Source organism: Stenella coeruleoalba (assembly GCF_951394435.1).
Source record: "Stenella coeruleoalba genome assembly, chromosome: 10".
NCBI classification, from domain to species: domain Eukaryota; kingdom Metazoa; phylum Chordata; class Mammalia; order Artiodactyla; family Delphinidae; genus Stenella; species Stenella coeruleoalba.
The window spans coordinates 57373134-57394642 of record NC_137156.1 but is presented as its reverse complement, the minus strand read 5'-3'; the positions used below and the strand labels follow the sequence as shown (position 1 = coordinate 57394642).

At 46.8% G+C, this 21509-nt stretch overlaps 1 protein-coding gene across 1 annotated transcript in view; it reads right to left on the bottom strand.

The window, feature by feature from the left end:
- Positions 1 to 21380, bottom strand: part of SLC22A14 (solute carrier family 22 member 14) — a gene marked incomplete at its 3' end in the record, with an annotated part of 28179 nt that extends 6799 nt beyond the window's left edge. The window contains exons 1-6 of the mRNA XM_079934324.1: positions 21337 to 21380; positions 16642 to 16837; positions 6874 to 7389; positions 6055 to 6158; positions 5682 to 5836; positions 4561 to 4786 (exon numbers count right to left, since the gene is read on the bottom strand). Coding sequence (XP_079790450.1) covers positions 4561 to 4786; positions 5682 to 5836; positions 6055 to 6158; positions 6874 to 7389; positions 16642 to 16837; positions 21337 to 21341 — 1202 coding nt within the window. The 5' untranslated portion in view covers positions 21342 to 21380. The remainder of the gene's footprint in view (positions 1 to 4560; positions 4787 to 5681; positions 5837 to 6054; positions 6159 to 6873; positions 7390 to 16641; positions 16838 to 21336) is intronic.
- Between the last annotated feature and the right edge of the window lie 129 nt (positions 21381 to 21509).

Below are 21509 nucleotides of genomic sequence, written 5' to 3'. Positions count from 1 at the left end.
CCTGTTATCCTTCTCCACTCTAAGGCTGCAAAACTGTCCTCAAGAAAGTCACCAAGGGTCTTCCCTGGTGGCACAGTGGTTAAGAATCTGCCTGCCAATGCAGGGGACACAGGTTCGAGCCCTGGTCCAGGAAGATCCCACATGCCGCGGAGCAACGAAGCCTGTGCACCACAACTACTGAGCCTGTGCTCTAGAGCCTGTGCGCCACAGCTACTGAAGCCCACGCTTTCTAGGGCCTGCGTGCCACAACTACTGAGTCCACGTGCTGCAACTACTGAGGCCCGCCCTAGAGCCTGTGCTCTGCAACAAGAGAAGCCACCACAATGAGAAGCCCACGCACCGCAACAAAGAGTAGCCCCCGCTCGCCGCAACTAGAGAAAGCCTACATGCAGCAATGAAGACCCAAATGCAGCCAAAAAACCAAACCAAACAAACAAAACTCTGTCTCTGAAATTCAATTTGGCACTGGTGCACAGAGGCCGAGTTTTTGGCATCAAGGCTGAGGAAGAAAGGGGCATCAATAGCAAGGACAAGGCTGAGGGTAAATAGGGGAACTGAGCAGAAGTCCCATGATGATAACAAGGGTACCAGCCTCCAGCCCCACTGGGGAGCAGAGCAGCCTGAGCCAGGCAACTCACTGGCTTTGGGATCCCTCAGGGAAAAGGTACCTGACATTTGATCATCCAGTAGTAGTGGTTCTCAAAGTGTGATCAGTGGATCAACCACATCAGCATCATCTGGGAACTTGCTGGAAATGCAGGTCTTCAGGCCCCATCCCAGTCCTACTGAGCCAGAAACTCTGGGAGCGGGGCCCTATCCTCAATGTTTTAACAAGTCCCCAGGTGATTCTGATGCTCCAATCAATTTGCAATCTATTGCCCTAAAGGATTACCAGTCAAGGAGCTCCTGCGCAGTTTCCCCCATTAGCTTCTTAGTGACTTACTCTTAAATAAGAAAGGATGGGGGCTTCCCTGGTGGCACAGTGGTTGAGAGTCCGCCTGCCGATGCAGAGGACACGGGTTCGTGCCCCGGTCCGGGAAGATCCCACATGCCGCGGAGCGGCTGGGCCCGTGAGCCATGGCCGCTGAGCCTGCGCGTCCGGAGCCTGTGCTCCGCAACGGGAGAGGCCACAACAGTAAGAGGCCCGCGTACTGCAAAAAAAAAAAAAAAAAGAAAAAAGAAAGGATGATCCAAGGTCACCAAATAGTAAAGAAAACCTCTCCAATTAAAAAGGGCCCAAAATAAGTAAAAAAAAAAAATGGACCCCAGAGGACACAGATAATGTAAGGGACAGGAGAGAAAAAAGAAAACTCTAACTTGTATCCCCAAAACCACTTGAGGACTTCCCTGGCAGTCCAGTGGTTAAAACACTGCATTTCCAATGCAGGGGCCACGGGTTTGATCCCTGCTTGGGAAATTAAGAGTCCACATGCCATGCACGGCGTGGCCAAAAAAAAAAAAACAAACCGTTTGAGAATGTTTCGCAGTTTTATTTTCATAAAACAAATTCCAGGGTTTCCCTGGTAGCTCAGTGGTTAAGAATCCGCCTGCCAATGCAGGGCACACGGGTTCGAGCCCTGGTCCAGGAAGATCCCACATGCTGCGGAGCAGCTAAGCCTGTGCGCCACAACTACTGAGCCTGCGCTCTGGAGCCCGAGAGCCACAACTACTGAGCCCACGTGCCACAACTACTGAAGCCTGTGCATGTACAGCCCGTGCTCTGCAACAAGAGAAGCCACCTCAATGAGAAGCCCGCACACCGCAAGGAAGAGTAGCCCCTGCTCGCCGCAACTAGAGAAAGCCCACGCGCAGCAACGAAGACCCAACACAGCCAAAAAATAAATAAAATTTTTAAAAAATCCAAATGCTATCACGAAAAAAACGAGGGCCTTTTTTGCCTGGAATTTCAGCTAAGTCCCAAAGCTAGTAAGAATGGCTGATAACCTCACCTTCTAAAGAGAGGTTTTACCACATTCAGGACAGGACTTATTAAAGAAATAATAATAACACAAAACAGCCCAGCAGCCAGCTCCCTTGGCCACCTAGAAAGGCTGGAAATTTCCTGTTCATGGAAGTGAGAGGGTCTTGAATCTCTTCCCCTCCCTACGTTGCTCACCAGGTCAAGCCTGGTGAAGGGCACTGCCTTAGAGAAAGGGAGTCTGTCCTTCCATTCTCTGGCTGGGGCTTGCTGATTCAGACACTTGTGGGCTTGCCCTGGTACCTGTACTCTAGACAGAAGAGTTTCTGGTAGAGTCCTTGTGTGTCTCCTGAATTTGGAGGACTTACACAAACCCAGAGACTGGGGTCCCTTCTCCCTCTGGGTATGGTCAGGCAGGAGGTTAGTGTGAGCAGCCCACAGTGGCAGCCTGCGGGGTGGGGGCCAATGAGTTTTTAGCCAAGTGGACCCTGATGTCTTGAAGGCACCCCGTGTGCTAGGGCGAGAAGACCTCTGCAGAAAGAGGCTATGGGGTGAACTGCTAGGGACAGGAGCTGGAGGAAGTCACAACGACAGTGCCTGGAGCATTTGGAAATGCCAACACTCTGAAGACACACAGATGGGCTCCTGGGGCATTTGAACATCTGCCCTACGGAGGACACTGACCATTGATGACACATCTTTTGTCATTTTTCTCTGATGCTGGGAACCTGGAATATCAGAGCAGGGAGACAGAGGAGGAAAGCAAAGGTCAGAATAGACTAGGTTGAGCTACCTAGCCACCAGGGAGAAGGTGTGAACTGGATATAAGACCAAGTTTTAAATGGGGACATGACTGGATTTTTTAATGACTGCCAGTGAAGCTTAATGATCAAAATGAGACTTTTTCTTACAACCAAGAATGATGGGAAAGAGACACAACCTGCCCAAGATATTGTCAAGTGTCAGGCGAGGGACAGCTGACAGGACATGTCTGCAGGTAGTGGTTGAAGAAAAATGGTGCCCCATTCAATAAGCTGTCTACTCACAGAATGTAGAACTATGTAGACATCGGCTGGAAGAAAGCCCTAAGGGAGATCAGTGTGATGGCTTCTGGGAAAGGATCTGAGGGCTGAGGGGAGCTGAAATTATTGACTTGTTTTCCATCACAAACCTTTTGATACTACTTAATCTTTAACCGTATGCATCAATTGCATTAATAACATTTTAAAAAATGTTTTAAGATCAAGTCATGAGGGGGTGGTGGTGGGATGAATTGGGAGATTGGGACTGACATAGATACACGAATATGTATAAAACAGTACTTCACTTTGCTGTGCAGTAGAAACTAACACAACATTGTAAAACAACTATACCTCCCCCCTCACCAAAAAAAAAAAATAGATCAAGTCATGCAACCCTCTTTCCCAGCTACATGCCATGCTACCTGGCATCAACTGGGTCCAGGTCCTCACACTCATTAGGGGTATCTCAACGACTGTTAAAGCTGGTCTCCAGCTTCTGCACAATTTGGAAGGTCTCCAAGCCACCTATGTGCCCTCACTTTTAACTGGTAACCCCAATTCTTACAATCCATACTGTGTACAATGCAGTGGTTAAAATGCAGGGGCTTTGGAGCCAGAGAGGCTGAGTCAAATCCCAGGTCTCCCACTTTTTAGCTGTGTGACCTTGGGCAAGTTATTCTGACCCTCTGAAGCCTCTTCCCTCACCCCTCCCTCCAGCCTCTGGGACAGGAGACTCACACCCATCTTGTAAAGATAACATGTGATCATGTCAAGATTCAGTATGATCATTTCTTCACCCAGAACTGCCTAACCCTTAACAAGGTGATTTCAGCTTGCTCCCTCTCACCTCCCTATCTGCCTTCTCTTCTGTTCCTCTCCTTTTTCTTTTGCGGTATGCGGGCCTCTCACTGTTGTGGCCTCTCCCGTTGCGGAGCACAGGCTCCGGACGCGCAGGCTCAGCGGCCATGGCTCACGGGCCCAGCCGCTCCGCGGCATGTGGGATCTTCCCGGACCGGGGCACGAACCTGTGTCCCCTGCGCCACCAGGGAAGCCCCGTTCCTCTCCTTTGGCCACCTGCCCATAGTAAGCAGCGCCATCTTGCTCTTGTGCCCAGTCCCTCCTCATTACTCCTCCAAGTTTGCTCCATCAGTTGTCCCTTCATAGCTTCCGTCTTTCAGGTCTGTGACTCCCCTACCATTAAAAACATCAGAGACCCTTCCCTGACTCTGCCTTAGCTGCCCACAGACGTCCTCACTTTCCCCCTGCCTGCCTCAGTCCAACACTGGGAAAGTGTCACCTCTTGGATGGATATATTTTTCAGTTCCTCCTCGCTCCTCAACCTCCTGCCACTCTGCGGAAGCCATGTCAAGGTCACTAAGGCCAACAGATCCTTCTCCAGCCTCACCTTTCTTGCCTTCAACCCTCACCATTCCCTTGTCCTTGAACTCTTGCCTTTCAAAACCTTTCCTTCTGGTTTTCTGCCCACCTCTCTGACATCTCTTTGAGGATCTCCTCTGATGGGGTTAATGCTGGGGTTCCAGAGGCTCTGCCCTTGGCTCCCCATACACTTTCTCCCAGGGAAAATCCCACCCACTCCAGCCCTTCAAGGACCCTCCACACCCCTCAATCTCCAGCCCAACAGACCCATCCCTGTGCATGCCCTGTATTCGTTTGCTCACCAGATATGAGATGAGGGGGAACACAGGTGCCCCACTCACCAGAAACAGCAGCCGCCAGTGGGGAAGGCTGTAGCCAAGTCCCGTCAGGAATATGACCCCCATAGCGAAAAAGCAGTGTCCCAGGGTGATGGCGTGGGCCCAGCGCATGCCCACTAGCCACTCAGAGACTGTGCAGAGGCCAGGAGGACAAAATCATACTCAGCTCAAGGTACCCAGGGCTGCCCCTGTCCCCAGCCTTCTGAGATGCCCCAGCCCTGCTCAGGGACTGGGTTTCTTCTGCCTGCTCAGGATCCGGGTCCAGAGACAGCACTTCAAAGCCAGGCAGAGTGCCTCTGCACCCCCAGGGCACACTTGCCTGGGGTCCAAACCACAGACATAGCCTCCAGTCTGTCATCAACTTGGCTGTTCCCTTGGAACACCTCCCCCTGACCACACGCCTGTCATTAAGAAGCTCTGGCCCTGGGTACAGCACCTCACATGTGGCCTGACACAGGCAAGGCGAGACATCACTGTCCTTGTCTTGGTTCTTAGTGTATCAGTGCTTTGGCCACCTAGACCCCGGCCTTTGTGGAGGACCCAGTTCCCTCTGGCTGGGCTCTGAAAATTTCCCAATGAGAAACGGGAGCAGGTTCCCCAGCAGGTTCCTGTGAGGCTGAATAAATGTACGGGCACTTGGGAATTTTGCATCACACAGGCCTGGGGTGGAATCCCAGTTCCTTCACTGAACTGCCGTGTGACCCTGAGTAAGTTGGTTAACTTCCTGAGGCTCTAGTATCTTCCTGAGCTAAAGGAATAATAGATTAGTGCCTACCGAACAGACAGTTGCCAGGATGAAAGGAGGCAATACATATAGAGGGCTTAGCAGCCACCTGGCCCAGGTGGGGGAAGCAAGGGGTATGAAGGGGGGATGTGTGGGGTACCAGGGGGATGACAGTGCAAGGGCAGTGTGGGCACAGATTCTCTGCCATCTCTAGGCCTCCACAGCCTGCCTGACTGGACCACAACTCCCCCTGTCCTGCGGGCTCCCGGTAGGTACACGCGCGCCCCGCCCCCCCACCTCACTTAAAGATGCGCCGCTGACTGCATAGCCCACCGCAGCTTGGGACACGCCAAAGCGGAAGAACAGATATTGGTGAAAGCTGTTGACAAAGGCTGTCCCGAAGCCGAAGATGATCAGTCCCAGCAGCGACAGCAGGATGACTGGGTGGCGGCCCAGCCTGCGCACGTGGAAGGGAGGGGAGACTGCGCCAAGCGCATGGACCTATGTGGCTGGCCCCAGCCCGCTCCCAGCACCAAGACCAGGCCCTGAGCCGTACACTCGCCTCCGGAGGGCCCCTACCCTTGCCTCCCCTAAATTGAGACCCTTCAGCTCTGAATGGCCACAAGGAGGAGGCAGGGGTGTCCCGGGGACCAGAGGGAACTCTGGAAGACTTACTTGTCAGTTATGAACCCGAAGAGGAAAGACCCTGTCAAGAGTCCCGCCAAGTACATGTTCTGCACGATTTCCGGGTTTGGTTCCTTGCCACACACCAAGTCAAACTGCGGGTTATATGCAGGGATTGGCCACAGGCCTCCATCCAGGGCCTTCTAGGTTGAGACTGAGCCTCCACCCAGGGTGGGCCTTTAGGCAGAAGGGGCCTGGGACAGGCGCAGGTAACTGTGTGCAGCATGCCTCAGCTCTGTTACCTCTGCAGCCCATCCTGCATCTGGCAGACTCTAGGAGTTAGGCCTGGAGAGAGGGACCAGAGACACAGGCCAAGAAGGGGGCTGGGTGAAGAGGTAACCGAGCAAAGGCCAGAATCACCCAAGACCCTTTTCCAAGTACAGATGCTAGGCCTCACCCTAGAGAATCAAACTGGGCAGGTCTGTGCTGTGAAGGGCCCAGGTAGCAGCTTAGGCTGAGAAACTCCATAAGAGGTACCAGATCAAAGATGCTTCTTTCCCCAGTTCCCTAATTTCTGTGATTTCAGAGGGCAGAGCCACAACTACAGAAGCAATCCCCTGGGCAGGTGGCAAACCCTGCCACCTGACATCTGCCCCTAGTCCCCAGTCTACTCTAGCTTCCTGGCTAAGACCTGTAAGACCAGGGCTGGGCAGCAGGAGTCCTGTTTCTGCCTTGGCCCTGCCTCTGTGGGTTGACCTTGGGCCAATTGCTTCCCCTCCCTGAGCCTCAGTTTCCCCACCTGTTCAGTGAGGGTGAGGGCAAATCTCTGGGGTCCTGGGTTAGCTACAGACAACTCAGGACAAGGCATACCTCATTGATCAGTGATCGCTTCTTGACCTCAGGATAGATCCACCCATCTTGACATGAGTCTCTGTGGTTGAGCCCAAAATGGATGATAGAATCCAGATCCCAGTCCACAGGCAAGTACATGAGGCAAGTCAGGAAACTGCCATTGGGTGCTTGGGGCAGGGTCAGATTCAGCCGCTCAGACTCCGTCAGGTTGGGGCCCACTGCCAGTATCCAGCTGGTGTTGCAATAGGGCTTCTGTGGTGTGAACACGAAGATGTCAGCAAACAAGAAGAAGGTAGACAGGATGTTGGGAATGAAGGTGAGGGCCACCAGCCTCCGCTGGAATGTGCCAAACTCCCCTACTGCATCCATGATGGTGGCAAACTTATCATCTTGCTTGGCTTCTATGGCCCTCAATCTGCGTAACAGCATGTCCAGAGAACAGGAACGGGGGCTTTCTGCTGCCTCATGTTGGTGGAAGATCCTGAGATGATGCTGGGATTTGAACTCTACCTTGAAGTTGTTTTCCTTTGCCATCTGTTCAAAGAGAGGATGCAGCTCAGTCTTCACTGACACCACTTTTCAGATATCATAGACCAGCGTGGGAGGCACTGGCCAGAAACTGGCTTGAAACAGTTTGGATCTCAACCTTGATGTTCTCTGTACTTCCCTCCTTTGCTTCTGAAATTTCTTAATTTGGCCCCCATTGGCCCACCCGTCCCTGATGTGTATAGAGCACTTAAGATTTTTTAATGTTTTAGAAAATGCTCTGCTTCTGTTATCATGAATGACTAAGTTCTGAGGAGCTCTCCTGCAACTTGCCCACAATGGAAACTTTGTTTACACACACACTGAGGCACCACCAGTCTTGCAAAAGGTAGGAGAGGCCTCCAGGGACCATTCCTTAAAAAAAACAAAGCAGGAACTTCCCTGGTGGCGTAGTGGTTAAGAATCCGCCTGCCAATGCAGGGGACACAGGTTCGAGCCCTGGTCTGGGAAGATCCCACATGCCGCGAAACAGCTAAGCCCGTGCGCCACAACTACTGAGCCTGTACTCTAGAGCCGCGAGCCACAACCACTGAAGCCCGTGCGCCTAGAGCCCGTGCTCTGCAACAAGAGAAGCCACTGCAGTGAGAAGCCCGCGCACCGCAATGAAGAGTAGCCCCTTCTCGCTGCAACTAGATAAAGCCCGCGTGCAGCAACGAAGACCCAATGCAGCCAAAAATATATAAATTAATTAAAAAAACAACACACACACACACAAATCTGGCTCTGAAGTGGTCATGAACTGAGGCCAAGGTGGGTGGCTGCAAGCCTTGATCACAGAGGTGAGAAGACAGGGCTGGTGCCATGGGGCACCAAAATGGTAGGGTGACAGACAGCAACAGAGAGCCAAGCTGGAAAGGCAGGCGGAGGGGAGGAGTGAGGTAGCAACACTGACTGTAAGGATATTACCTTGGAACAGCAGCAAAGTGGGGAACCTAAGCGGGGCTGAAGAGGTCCTGGGTTGGGGCACCCCTTGGCTACCAGCAAAAGCAGATGCAGGTCTTCTCTGAAGGAAAATTTCTCCAAACTAAGCTTGCAAGGCTCTCACAGATTAAGATCAAGCCAAGGGCTCACAATAAATATTATCTAACCCATAAGAAGTTAAGTCATTCTGAGAGTAAGAGATGGAAGTTATAATTACAGAAATGGACTTATAACCAGAGGCAAAAAGCAGACACCTTTGGAGGGAAGACACAACTTCTAAAAATGAAAACTATTGAATAACAAGTTGTTGAAATAAACACACTAAAGGGAAGGTTAAATAGATTCGACACAAAGATGAATTAGAAGATAGAAGATTTAACGTTCATCTAGTTGCAGGCCCAGTGGGAGAAAGAGAGAAGCGATATTTAAAGAGATAAGAGCAATCCCTTTTCTAAAATTTGAAACACATGAATCCTTAGAATCAGGAAACAGCGTATCCCAAGCAGGATAAATACAAGAGAAACCCACTGTAACAAAGCTGCAGAACACCAGTGACAAAGAAAAGATTTTCAAAAACATCTAGAGATTAGATAGATCATGGACAAATGAGCCGTGTCTACAGACTTCTGTTAAGAAACAAAAGTTGTGGACAACATATTTGGAGGAATTTTATCTTAAAACTGACCAAATCCATATTTGTAAGATAAAACACCTGAATCATTGAGGATCCAAGTTGTGATTTGAAGTCTATGACATTGTCATAAGGGTAAAATGTTACCACTACTTTAATTACTGTTACAGATAGCTTTATAATGTTGAAGACTCATTGTTTAACTCTAAGACTTTTTTTTTTTGCGGTATGCGGGCCTCTCACTGTTGTGGCCTCTCCCGTTGCAGAGCACAGGCTCCGGACGCGCAGGCTCAGCGGCCATGGTTCACGGGCCCAGCCGCTCCGCAGCATATGGGATCTTCCCGCACCGGGGCAGGAACCTGTGTCCCCTGCACCGGCAGGCGGACTCTCAACCACTGCGCCACCAGGGAAGCCCTAACTCTAAGACTTTTTCTTTTCTTTTTCTTTTCTTTTTTTTTAAAGAAATAACCAAAAGTTGTTAAGCAACAAGGAAACCAGAAGAGAGTGAAGAGTATCTTCAACATGTTGATAGGAAATAACAGCCAACCTAGAATTGCTTACTCAGCAAAATTATCTGTCAGAGTAAAATGAAGAGAGTTATAGTCAAAAATTGAGTTAGCAACAGATCTGATTTAATGGAACTTCTAAAAGTTAAGGAGGGGGATGCTCCAAATAAAATAAAATAAAATGTATATGAAAATGCAAAATCCTAAAATAATTCAAACAATTAAGAATGGTTTTGGTGGGAATTCCCTGGCAGTCTAGTGGTTAGGACTCTGAGCTTTCACTGCCAGGGGCCCGGGTTCAGTCCCTGGTTGGGGTACTACGAGCCCACGAGCCTCGCAGTGTGGCCAAAAAACAACAACAACAAAGTTTTGGAGTAGGAATATACAGTGTAGTGAAAAAAAAGAGTCCAGAAACTGGATAAAAGAGGAACTCATCAATAAATGGGTCTGGAACTATTGGGGAAAAAAAAGAGGATAAGGAGGAGGAAAATTATGTCAAGACGACAAACTAATAGGCAGTGATGAGCAATCTAAATGGTAAACATGTAAGCAAATCCAAATATTGATTGCATTAAATAATAAAAGCTCTGTTCAACTGTGGAGTTAAAAAAAAAAGATAAAATGGTGGGCAGCAATAATATATTTCAGGATGGAGATGATGAGAGCCGAAGTATCTTAAAATCTTTCTATTGTTCAAGGTGTAGGAGAAAGACACCAAGATTTCAAAGTTACTTTTCTCGTTTTTTTTTTGGCCACACCACACTGCCTGGCTTGCGGGATCTTAGTTCCCTGACCAAGGATCCAACCCATGCTCCCTGCAGTGGAAGCATGAAGTCTTAACCACTGGACCACTAAGGAAGTCCCTCAAAGTTACATTTGCATGATAAAATTTTAAGGATAACCACTACAATAATATAGCTAGAAAACAGTAGTGGAAAAAGGTAGGCTAAAGGGAAAAACAAAAACAAGACCTCAATCGAAAAAGGGAAGAAAAGAAAAAAGGAAACGTAGAAAAAGTGGATTTCAGTAATTGTGACTGCAAAAATGAATCAAAGTATATTGATTATCACTAGTTAAAAGAGATAGTTGGATTGAGCTTTTGAAAAATCAAATTAATATGCTGTTTTTAAATAGGGCGGCCGGGACTTCCCTGGTGGTACAGTGGTTAAGACTCTGCACTCCCAATGCATGGGGCCCAGGTTCCATCCCTGGTCAGGGAACTAGAGCCTGCATACTGCAACTAAAAGAGCCCGCATGCCACAACTAAGACCTGGCACAGCCAAATAAATAAATAAATATTTAAAAATAAATAAACAGGGTGGCCAGTATTTCCCAGAACATACCCAGTTTATGTCTTTTATGCTTGTGTAATTATTCATAGCGCCCCCTTTCCCTCTCACAAGTGTTTTGATTTTGATGACAACTTGGTCACTCTGTAAGAAGGTACACTTAAAGCATAGGGACATGAAAAGGCTGAGAGTTAAAGGATGGAAAAAGTTATATTAGGCAAAGAGTAATCAAAAGAAATCTGATTTAGCTATACTATTACCAAAACAAAACAAAAACCCATAAAGTATCATTAATAGAGAGATTCATTATCTAAAGACAAAACGTTCAGTACACCAAAAAATTAAATATATATGAACCTAATAAATGTCTTCAAATATATAAAATAATGAGTATAACTCATAGGAGAAGTTGATATCTCTAATACCATAATGAGAAATTTCAATGCACCTTTTCAAGGGGTCAAAATGTAAAACCTTAGCAAAGATAGATTATTTTAATAACACAATTAACAAGATTAAACTAATGACCATTTCTAAAATTCTGCATGTAACAACTAGAGAATACACATTTTTCTCAAGCTTACTCAGAGCATTTGCAAAACTTTATCATACACTAGGCAATAAAGCAAGCCTCGACAGAAATTTTCTTTTTTTCTTTTTGGCCGCACTGCACGGCATATGGGATCTTAGTACTCCGACCAGGGATTGAACCCACACCGCGTGCATTGGAAGCAGGGAGTCTGAACCACTGTACCGCCAGGGAAGTTCTCAAGACAAATTTCAAAGAATAGGCATCATATAGACCTGTCTTCTGACTACAATGAGATTAAATTAGAAGTCACTAACAGCCTAATAATTTAAAATTCCATATGTTTTTCATACATGTGTAATACAGTTACATTCATTTATCACAGTCGGCATTCCACCCTGGGATCCCTCTATCTCTTAAATGATTTTTTTTTAAATTTGTACATGGTAAGGTTCACTCTATGGGCTGTAAAGTCCTGTGGGTTTTGATGAATGCGTGGAGTCATGTATCCACCATTAGAGTATCAGACAGAAGTCTCACTGCCCTAAAAAATCTGTGCTCCACCTATTAAATCCTCCTCTCTCTTCTCAAAGCCCTGGCAACCACTGATCTTTTTACAGTATATCTTGCTTTTTCTGGAGTGTCATATACCTTTTTTTTTTTTTTTTTTTTTTGTGGTACGCGGGCCTCTCACTGTTGTGGCCTCTACCCGTTGCGGAGCACAGGCTCCGGACGCGCAGGCTCAGCGGCCATGGCTCACGGGCCCAGCCGCTCCACGGCATGTGGGATCTTCCCCGCGGCCATGGATCACGGGTCTAGCCGCTCCACGGCATGCGGGATCCTCTCGGACCGGGGCACGAACCCGTGTCCCCTGCATCGGCAGGCAGACTCTCAACCACTGCGCCACCAGGGAAGCCCGGAGCGTCATATACCTTTAATCATACACTATATAGCCTTTTCAGACAGGCTTCTTTCACTCAGCAGTATGCACTTAAGGCCATTCATATCTTTTCATGGCCTAATAGCTTGTTTCTCAAAAATCACAGAATAATATTTTTCAATGTATCCACGTACTACAGTTTGCTTATCCATTCGTCAATTATTGAAGGACATCTTGGTTGCTTCCAGTGTTTGGCAGCTGTGAATAAAGCTGCTATAAACATTTGCGTGCAGGTTTTTGTGTGGATACAGTTTTCAAATCAGTTGGGTAATACCTAGGAACATGAATGTTGAGTCATATGGTAAAACTATGTTTAGCTTTGTAAGAAACTGGAAACTGTCTTCCAAAGTGGCTATACCATTTTGCACTCCCACCAGCAATGAATGAGAATTCTTGTTGTTCTGCATCCTTGCCAATTTATGATTTTAGCCATAATAATAGATGAGCTCTTTTATTTAGTTTTTCATTCTTTTAAGTTGCACTTTCCTAATGACAAATAATATTGAGCATCTTTTCATATGCTTATTTGCTATCTGTATATCTTCTTTGGTGAGTTATCTCTTCAGATCTTTTGCCTGTTTTTTTAAATTGGGATGTTTACCTTCTTAATGTTGAGTTTTGAGTTATTTGTATATTTTGGATACAAGTCTTTTATCAGCTATGTTTTGCAAATATTTTCTCCAGTCTCTGGCTTGCCTTTTTATTCTCTTAACAGCATCTTTTGCAGAGCAGAAGTTTTTTATTTTAGTCCAATTTGGGACTTCCCTGGTGGTCCAGTGGTAAAGAATACGCCTTACAATGCAGGGGACACGAGTTTGATCCCTGGTCAGGGGAACTAAGATCTCACATGCCGCGGGGCAACTAAGCCCGCGTGCCGCAACTACTGAGCCTGCGTGCCGCAAACTACAGAGCCAACGCACGCTGGAGCCTGCGCGCCACAACTAGAGAGAGAAAACCTGCACACCACGGCTAGAGAGAAGACTGTGCACCACAACAAAGAGCCCACGTGCCGCAACTAAGACCTGACGCAGCCAAAAATAAACAAAATAAATAAATCTTAAAAAAAAAAGTCCAATTTATCAATTTTTTCTTTCATAGATTTTGCTTTTGGTGTCATATCTAAAAATTCATTGCCAAACCCAAGGTCACTTAGATTTTCTCCTATGTTGTCTTCTAGAAGTTTTATATAGTTTTGTGTTTTACATTTAGGTCTATGATCCATTTTGAGTTAATTTTTGTAAAGGGTGTAAGATCTGGGTTTACATTTTTTTTTTACATTAAATTTTTGCATATGGTCATCCAATTATTCCAGTACCATTGCTGAAAAGACTATCCTTTCTCCATTGAATTGCCTTTGCTTCTTTGCAGTTGACTATATTTATGTGGGTCTATTTCTGAACTTTCTATTTTGTTCCATGGTTCTATGTGTCTATCCTTTTGCCAATACCATGCTATTCTGATTATGGAAGACTTTATAGGAAGTCTTAAAATCAGGTAATGTGAAGCCTCCAACTTTGTTTTTCTTCACTACTGTGTTGGATATCCAGGTCTTCTGCGTTTCCATTTGAACTTTAGAATAAGTTTGTTGATATTTGCAAAACAGCTTGCTGTGCTTTTGATTGAGATTATATTGAATCTATAGGTCAGTTTGGGAAGCGTTGACATCTTACCAACAATATTGAGTCTTTCAATCCATGAACATGGAATATACATATATTTTTTCTAACATTTATTAAGTTTTATAAATATATATTTTTAAGTTAATAAAACTTGCGACTATCTCAGAAGTCAAAGAAGAGATCATAATGAAAAATTTAAAATATTTATAAATGAGTGATAATATAAATGCTTATAAGTGAAAACTATAAAAACTTATACCACCCATATCAAACCTATGGGTGGTATAAAAAGTGGTACTCTGTGGGAAATTTATAGTTTTACCTGCTTTATAAAAGAAAATCAGAAAGACTGAAAGTTAATAAACTAAATGCCCATCATAGGAAGTGAAAAAAGAACAAAATAATATAAACCTAAATAAATAGATTATAAAGTTAAGACAGAAATAAACGAAACAGGAAACAATAATAGCAAGATATGGAAACAACATTAAGTGTCCATCAACGGATGAATGAATAGAGAAAATGTGGTATATATTTATATATACAATGAAATACTATTTAGCCACAAGAAAAAATAGAAATCCTGCCATTTGTGACAACATGGGTGGATCTTGGGAGCATTATGCTAGTGAACAGAGAAGGACAAATACTGTATGGTATCACTTATATGTGGAATTTTTTTTTTAAGTCAAAACTAGTGGAAACAGAAAGTTTAAGTGGTTTCCAAGGGCTGCGGGTGGGGAGATAGGAAGAGGTTGGTAAAAGGGTAATTACTTTCAACTGTAAGAGGAATAAGGTCTGAGGATATAATGTAAAAACATGGTGACTATAGTTGATAACACTATATTGTATAATTGCAATTTGCTAAGACAGTAGAACATAAGTTTCTCACACACACACACAAAAGATAAATATGTGAGGTGATAGATGTGTGAATTAACTAGATGAAGGGAGTCCTTTTGTAATATATATGTATATCAAAGAACCACAATGTACACTTTGAATATCTTACAATTTTGTATGTCAATTTTACATTTACCTTTGCTAAATTTTTTTTAATGTTTCAAATGATCAATTTTATATTAGGTATATTTTACCACAATAAAAAATGTTTTAAAAATATGTGCAAGGGTATTCCCTGGAGGTCCAGTGGTTAGGGTTCGGCACTTTCACTGCTGTGGGCTGGGTTTCAATCCCTGGTCAGGGAACTAAGATCCCACAAGCCACGCAGCAGGGCAAAAAAAAAAAAAAAAAAAAAAAAAAGTGCAAGACCTGTGTGTAAAATAATTATAAAACGTACAGAAATATGTTAAAAAGAAAAATTAATGGAGAGATATCTAATAGTCATGAATAAAAGTTGTCAATTTTTCCCCATGTTGATCTGTAGATTCAGTACAAATCCAGTCAAAATCCAAAAGGTTTTTTTTTGTGAAATTTGTCAAGATAACTCTAAAATTACTATGGAAGAACAAAGGGCATGAATACCTAAGACAATTCTGAAGAATAAGGAGGAATGATTTGTCCTGCCAAGCATCAGAATCTATTATAAAGTTATATTCATTAAAGACAAGGTGGTCTCAGTGCAGGAGTAGCTAAATAGCCCAGAAATAGATTTATGCAAACAATTTTTAAAAATATTTATTTTATTTTATTTATTTTGGCTGCACCGGGTCTTAGTTGCAGCACATGGGATCTTCGTTGTGGTATGCGGGATCTTCAGTTGCGGCATGCAGGCTTCTTAGTTGTGGCATGCGGACTCTTAGTTGCGGCACGCATGAGGGACCTAGTTCCCCGACCAGGGCTCAAACCCGGACCCCCTGCACTGGGAGCGTGGAGTCTTACCCACTGGACCACCAGGGAAGTCCCAAACAAATCTGGATATATGAGAGACAGACTTGCATGACAGGTCAGTAAATGGAAAAAAATTAACATTGGTTCCTGTCTCACACCATAAACAAAAATTTCAGTCCTATTAAGGACCTAAATTTAAAGAACAAAACTTTTATTAGAAAAAAAAAATATATATATATATATATTTTCCCCCGATCAGGGATTGAACCCATGTCCCCTGCATTGGAAGGTGGATTCTTTACCACTGGACCACCAGGGAAGTCCCTGTCCCAGCCTTTTTTCAATTTTATATTTGTATCTCTTATATACTTTTTATTTTATGTACAGTAAAATACACCCTTTGTTGTGTACAGTTCTGTGGGTTTTGACAAAGGTATAGAATAGTATATCTAGCACCAAAATCATGATGTGGAGGGGTTCCATTACCCCTAAAATCCCCTTGTGTTTCTCCTCCTTCTACTCCACAATCTCTTGCAATCACTGTTTCTATAGTTTTGCCTTTTACAAAATGTCATTTAAATGGAATCAAACATTACTTAGCATCTAGGGTCTAGTTCCTTTTACTGGAATATATTTTTGACTTTATGTGAAAAATGATTTCTTTTTTCTTTTCACTTTAAGCAAAGTCTTTCTTTTCAAGGAACATTTTCTCATTCTCTGTTCTTGGCATACATTTTAAATTCTTACCAGTAGAACCAAAGCCTCCTGAAACCCTTACAGTGTCATCTAAAACTTGAACTTCCTCTATTTCTGGGTAAAAAAAATCTGTTCACAAATGAGCTGTGCAATTTTATCACACTTTTTACTTCAAACTTTGCCACAATTAAATAGTACAATACCAACATTTCCTCTACAATCTTCATCTATGACCCCAGCTTCTACAACTATGAAATGTTTTGCAGCCAAGCTAGAACATGGAGCTACTCTCCCATAGCACCCAGAAGGAAGAGGTACCTGAATGTTGGTTTTCACAAGGGCTTTCTCCATAGGTGGTACTGTGCAATCACAGGCAGCGTACAGGTCAGAGCCTGCGGTGCATGTAGTCCCCTTGGTCTGGGCGGTGGTGTGCTCCGAGAGCTGGGCAAAGTGGAGCGGTATGCTGTCCTCCTCTGCAAGCTGGGCCACCTTGCTGGGGGAGACGACTTGTTTCCTGAGAGCAGGGCATGGCAGGGCAGAATGTGAGCAAAAGAGGGAGCAGGGTGAACCAAAAAAGGATTTCTTAATCAGGACACAAAAGCTATGCTAGTCTATGCTAACCATAAAATAGGGCTTCCCTGGCGGCTCAGTGATTAAGAATCTGCCTGCCAATGCGAGGGACACGGGTTCGAGCCCTGGTCCGGGAAGATCCCACACGCCGCGGAGCAACTAAGCCCGTGTGCCACAACTACTGAGCCTGCGCTCTAGAGCCTGAGAGCCACAACTACTGAAGCCCGCATGCCACAACTACTGAAGCCTGCGTGCCTAGAGCCCGTGCTCCACAACAAGAGAAGCCACTGCAATGAGAAGCCTGCGCACCACAGCGAGGAGTAGCCCTCGCTCGCCGCAACTAGAGGAAGCCCGCGCACAGCAACGAAGACCCAGCACAGCCAAAAAATAAATAAACAAATGAATTAAAAAATATTTTTTGATTATAAATTTGACTACTCAAAAATGAAAATCATAGAGTTAAAATAAACACAACTGGGAGAATATATTGAAAAACTTGTATTACTGGGGAGAAAAAGGATCAAGAATACGTAAAGAAGCCACAGATCAATAATAAAAAGACTATAGAAAAATGACAAAAGACATGAATGGGCATTGCAAGAAGAGGAAATTTAAACAAACATACAAAGAGATGTTCAACCTCTTTAATAATGAGGGAAATGCAAATCAAGACCATAATTTACACTCATTTGCTTAAGAAAACTTAAGAAATCTGACAATACCCAGTATCTATCTTTTATACATTTCTGGCAGGATTATTCATAGTTCCACTTCGGAAAACAATGTGGCATTGTCTTATAGAGCTGAATATCCCCACACATTATGACCCAGCAATTCTACTCCCAGTTACATACTCTGGGCAAACATTTGTACATATGATCCAAGAAGAGTACCAAAACATTCACGACAACACACCTCAAATATGAAGGAAAAAAAAAAAAAAAAAAGAGCCCAAACGCTCCATCAGCAGAGGAATGGATAAACTGTGGTATATTTATCTAGTGGAATGCAATACAGCAATGAAAATGCATAAATTTCAGTTACATCTCTTAAGACTTGACCAGCCGTTGCTGGCCTTGAAGATACAAGGAACTGTGAGCTAAGGAATTGTGGGCAGCCTTTGGAGGCTGGAACAGGCAAGGAAATAAATTCCCCTACGACAGCTGATCTTAGTTTAGTGAGACCCATTTTGGCCTTCTGACCTGCAGGACTATACGGTAATAAATCTGTGTTGCTTAAAGCCGCTAAGTTTGTGACAATATATTACAACAGCAACAGAAAACTAGTACAGTGTGCATGTGTGTAAGTTTGGAGGGAGTGTCACAGGATAGAAGAGACTTCCCAGGCAGAGAGGGAGAGAGAGAGGGAAGGAAGAAGGGAGGGAGGGAGAGAGGGAAGGAGGGAAACTTTGCTTTGCTCAGAGAGATTTGGCTTTTGGGCCTGGAGCCAGCTTCCCGGGCAAGGTCCCCTTCAGTGTCCCCCACAGCATCACCTGAATACCCACAGGGGCCTGACAGTCTGCAAGGCCCTGGAGCACTTGTTCCCAAAGGTCCCCTGCCAGGTGGACAGGCCCCAGGTAATTGGTTCTCAATGTAAAAAGTGGAAACTAAGGCCTGGGACAGGAAGGTATAACCAGGAGCAGCCCCCCTTCTGAGGGCAGGAAATGGCCAGATGCCACACCTGAGAACTCACGCTTCCCGGGAGGACAGCCCGCTCCTTCCACAGACTCCCCACAGCCGAACAGGCCCTGTCCACGTCTGCGCTGAGAATGTGGCCACACAGTTGCCAGGTGTCATCATAATTGCCACCCTCCACACCCTCCCAGTCCCTGTCCTCCCTGGAGACAGGACCACAAGCCAGGCCCAGCCAGACCCTTGGAAGCAGAACCCTTGGGTTCCACGGTGTCTGGGGAGCAGTGTCACAATGGGGCGGGGAGGTCCTGGGGTGGGGTGGCATGGGGAGGAACAGCATTCCACTCCTGGGGCACAACTGGCCACAGGCTCTAGGAACTGAAGGCGCAAGGCAGGCTGGGAAAATCTCCATGTGAGCCAGCCCCATTTCTCCGTGCAGACTGTTCCCAGCACCTGGAGCACCCGCCTCCCCATCAGGGCTCCATTTCCACTGAGGGAAATCCTCCCATCCTTCCACACACAACTTGGCTGCCCCTGTCCCCATGCCTGAGGAGGAGGGATGGAGAGGAGAGTAAGAGGAGGAACAGGCTCTCCACTCAGCAGCTCCCAGATCCCACCCGGGGGAGGAGGGAGTGTAGGTTAAAGACTTCTTGGTGGGAAGTTTGGGGAGCGGCAGTAGGATGGCTTTTCCTTTCTCTCAGAGGAGAAGGAGAAGCTATCTGGTAGGGGGTAGAAGGATGGGAAGCAGGCAGAGCAGAGCTTAGAAATAGCCACTGGTGAGAGTTGGAAAACGAGCTGACTTGAAAAGCTGGTAGGAATACGAGGTGCTGCTAAAGACCCAGTTGGTGCTGGTGACCATGGATCCATAGATCAGACTTGTCGGGAGTGTGACTCTTTCCAGCAGTGACCAGCAGCTGGGGTGCAGGACGACAGAAAGCAGACAGTCGGGCCCATGTGCTGCTATGGTCTTGCTAGCTGGATTCTTCTGTAAGAGACTACGTGGGGATCCCCACGGGGCGGGGCGGGGGGGCGGCCAAGAGGTGAAGAGGGGTCCCAAGGGGTCAGTTGCAGGCACATTGCTCATATTAAGGACCAACGCAGAGGTCCTGGGATGATCGCTGAGAACCCCCGAAAATTCTTGTGGAAAACCTGCTTTTAGGAGCCTGCCAGGGCCACTGACTGATGATTAACCACTGCAAGCCCGGAAGAACTACCACCAGTGGCCACCAGGTAAGAAGACTTCTTCCCCTTTCCCTCACCCTGCATGGGCCCTGAAGGAGCCAGAGAAGCAGAGCATGAAAGGGAGGAGGGGCCCGGAGAGGAACAGGACCCACATCCTCCCTCTCCCCGCCACTGGTCCCTGAGTGCAGGACAGGGGAAGGAGAATCTTTGAAGAGAAGGCAAGACTGAAGCTTCGATTCTGACTGAATCAGTGCCCGCTCAGCTGGAGCAAATGCCCTGTGGGTCCCACCTTATCCAGACGGGCCTAGTCCAGCCATTGGAGGAACCACAACCTTCCCTTCATCCACAGCTTTTCCTTCACCTGCCTGGGCGAGTCCAGAACTTTTAAGTGTTTTTCTCTTCCTACTCTCACCTACTTGGAGAGGCCCTACCCAGCTGTTCTGTTTTTGGCTTGACTGTGTTTTCAGGGCAGGGGGACCCCAGATGGAGGGGATCTGAGGAGCCATATCCCCACAAGACTGTCAGAGAACAAGTTAAGCCCAAGACACGCCCAAGACTCTAACCCAGAACAGGGTATTGGACGTGGGGCTCTGGGGATGAGAAAGGTTTTGAAAGGAGGGAGGCCTGTCTCGGATGCTTCTGGGATGGGGCTGGGCAGTGGCTGGCTGGCTCTGGGGCCAGCTCATGGGGTGCTGCCTCCGTCAGCAAGACGGTCATGCTCACGGGTCCAGCTGTTCCCAGGGGAGTGTTCAGGCAGCTCTCTGCTGCTGCTGCTCTGGCTTCAGAGACACACTCAGAGGTACGTGCTGCTCTAAAGGTCACCCCTGGGCTAGAAGTACTTCCTGAGGCCTCGGAATCCTTTTCCGAGGGCACTGCGTTCAGAGGGCTGGAGGAAGCAGAAGGCTGTCATTGGCTGCTTAGGAACTGATCCCGTGTTACAGTTCCTCGCCATCCCCTCCCCAAAGTAGGGGAATCGTGAGGATGCCATATGGGCCTCTCTGCCACAATGGACAAATGGTGAAGTAGAGCCCCTTTGGGGATGGGGTCACTGATATGAGGTCCTGGGTTTCAGAGAGACCAAGCACCTCGCTGTGGGCAGGACTCCTGCTCCAGGTCGTCCATGGCGTCCTTCGTGCTCCAGCCACGTGGCTCTGGCAGCAGGGCACAGAGTAAGTCAGCCCCGACGGGGAGGCTGCCATAGATGAGCATAGGGAGGGCCGTGTGGTACTCACCCAGCAGGGTCACGAGTGGCGTGAGGATGTCCCCGATCCTCGAGAAAATGCCCACCAGCCCCATGCCCGTCTGCCCGCGCAAAGGTGAGCGCAAGCCGAGAAGACCCGGCCTCCGCTGGGCCACAGCTCATTTCCTTGGAAGCACCCGAGTGTCTCATCTGGTCTCCAGGCCTGCAGAGTCTCCAGGCCCGTGCAGTCCAGCCAGCCTTCCTGCCCCCTCCTCCTGCACTTCCCCGAGTCCTACTGTGCGGCCTGCTTTTGCCACCTCCAGGCCTCTCTGTCTGCCTGCTGTACTCCTGCTCACCTGTCGAGTCTCAGGTCAAAGGCTGCACCTCCTGACCACCTCCCATCCCCACCGGAGTCTTCCTTCTGAGCCATTCATCAAACCTGGGACTTACTCCATGTTCCAGTCCTGACAAGGCCAGGATGTGGCCCCTCCTGTATCTGCCCTCCGCTGCTCTCCTCTGCTCTCCACTGACCCCATCCAGCACTGCTGCCCCAGAGCCAGCTCTGTAAGCTCATTGGGGAACAGCAGTAAGGGCAGAGGAGGGATGGCCAAAATCAGGGTCTC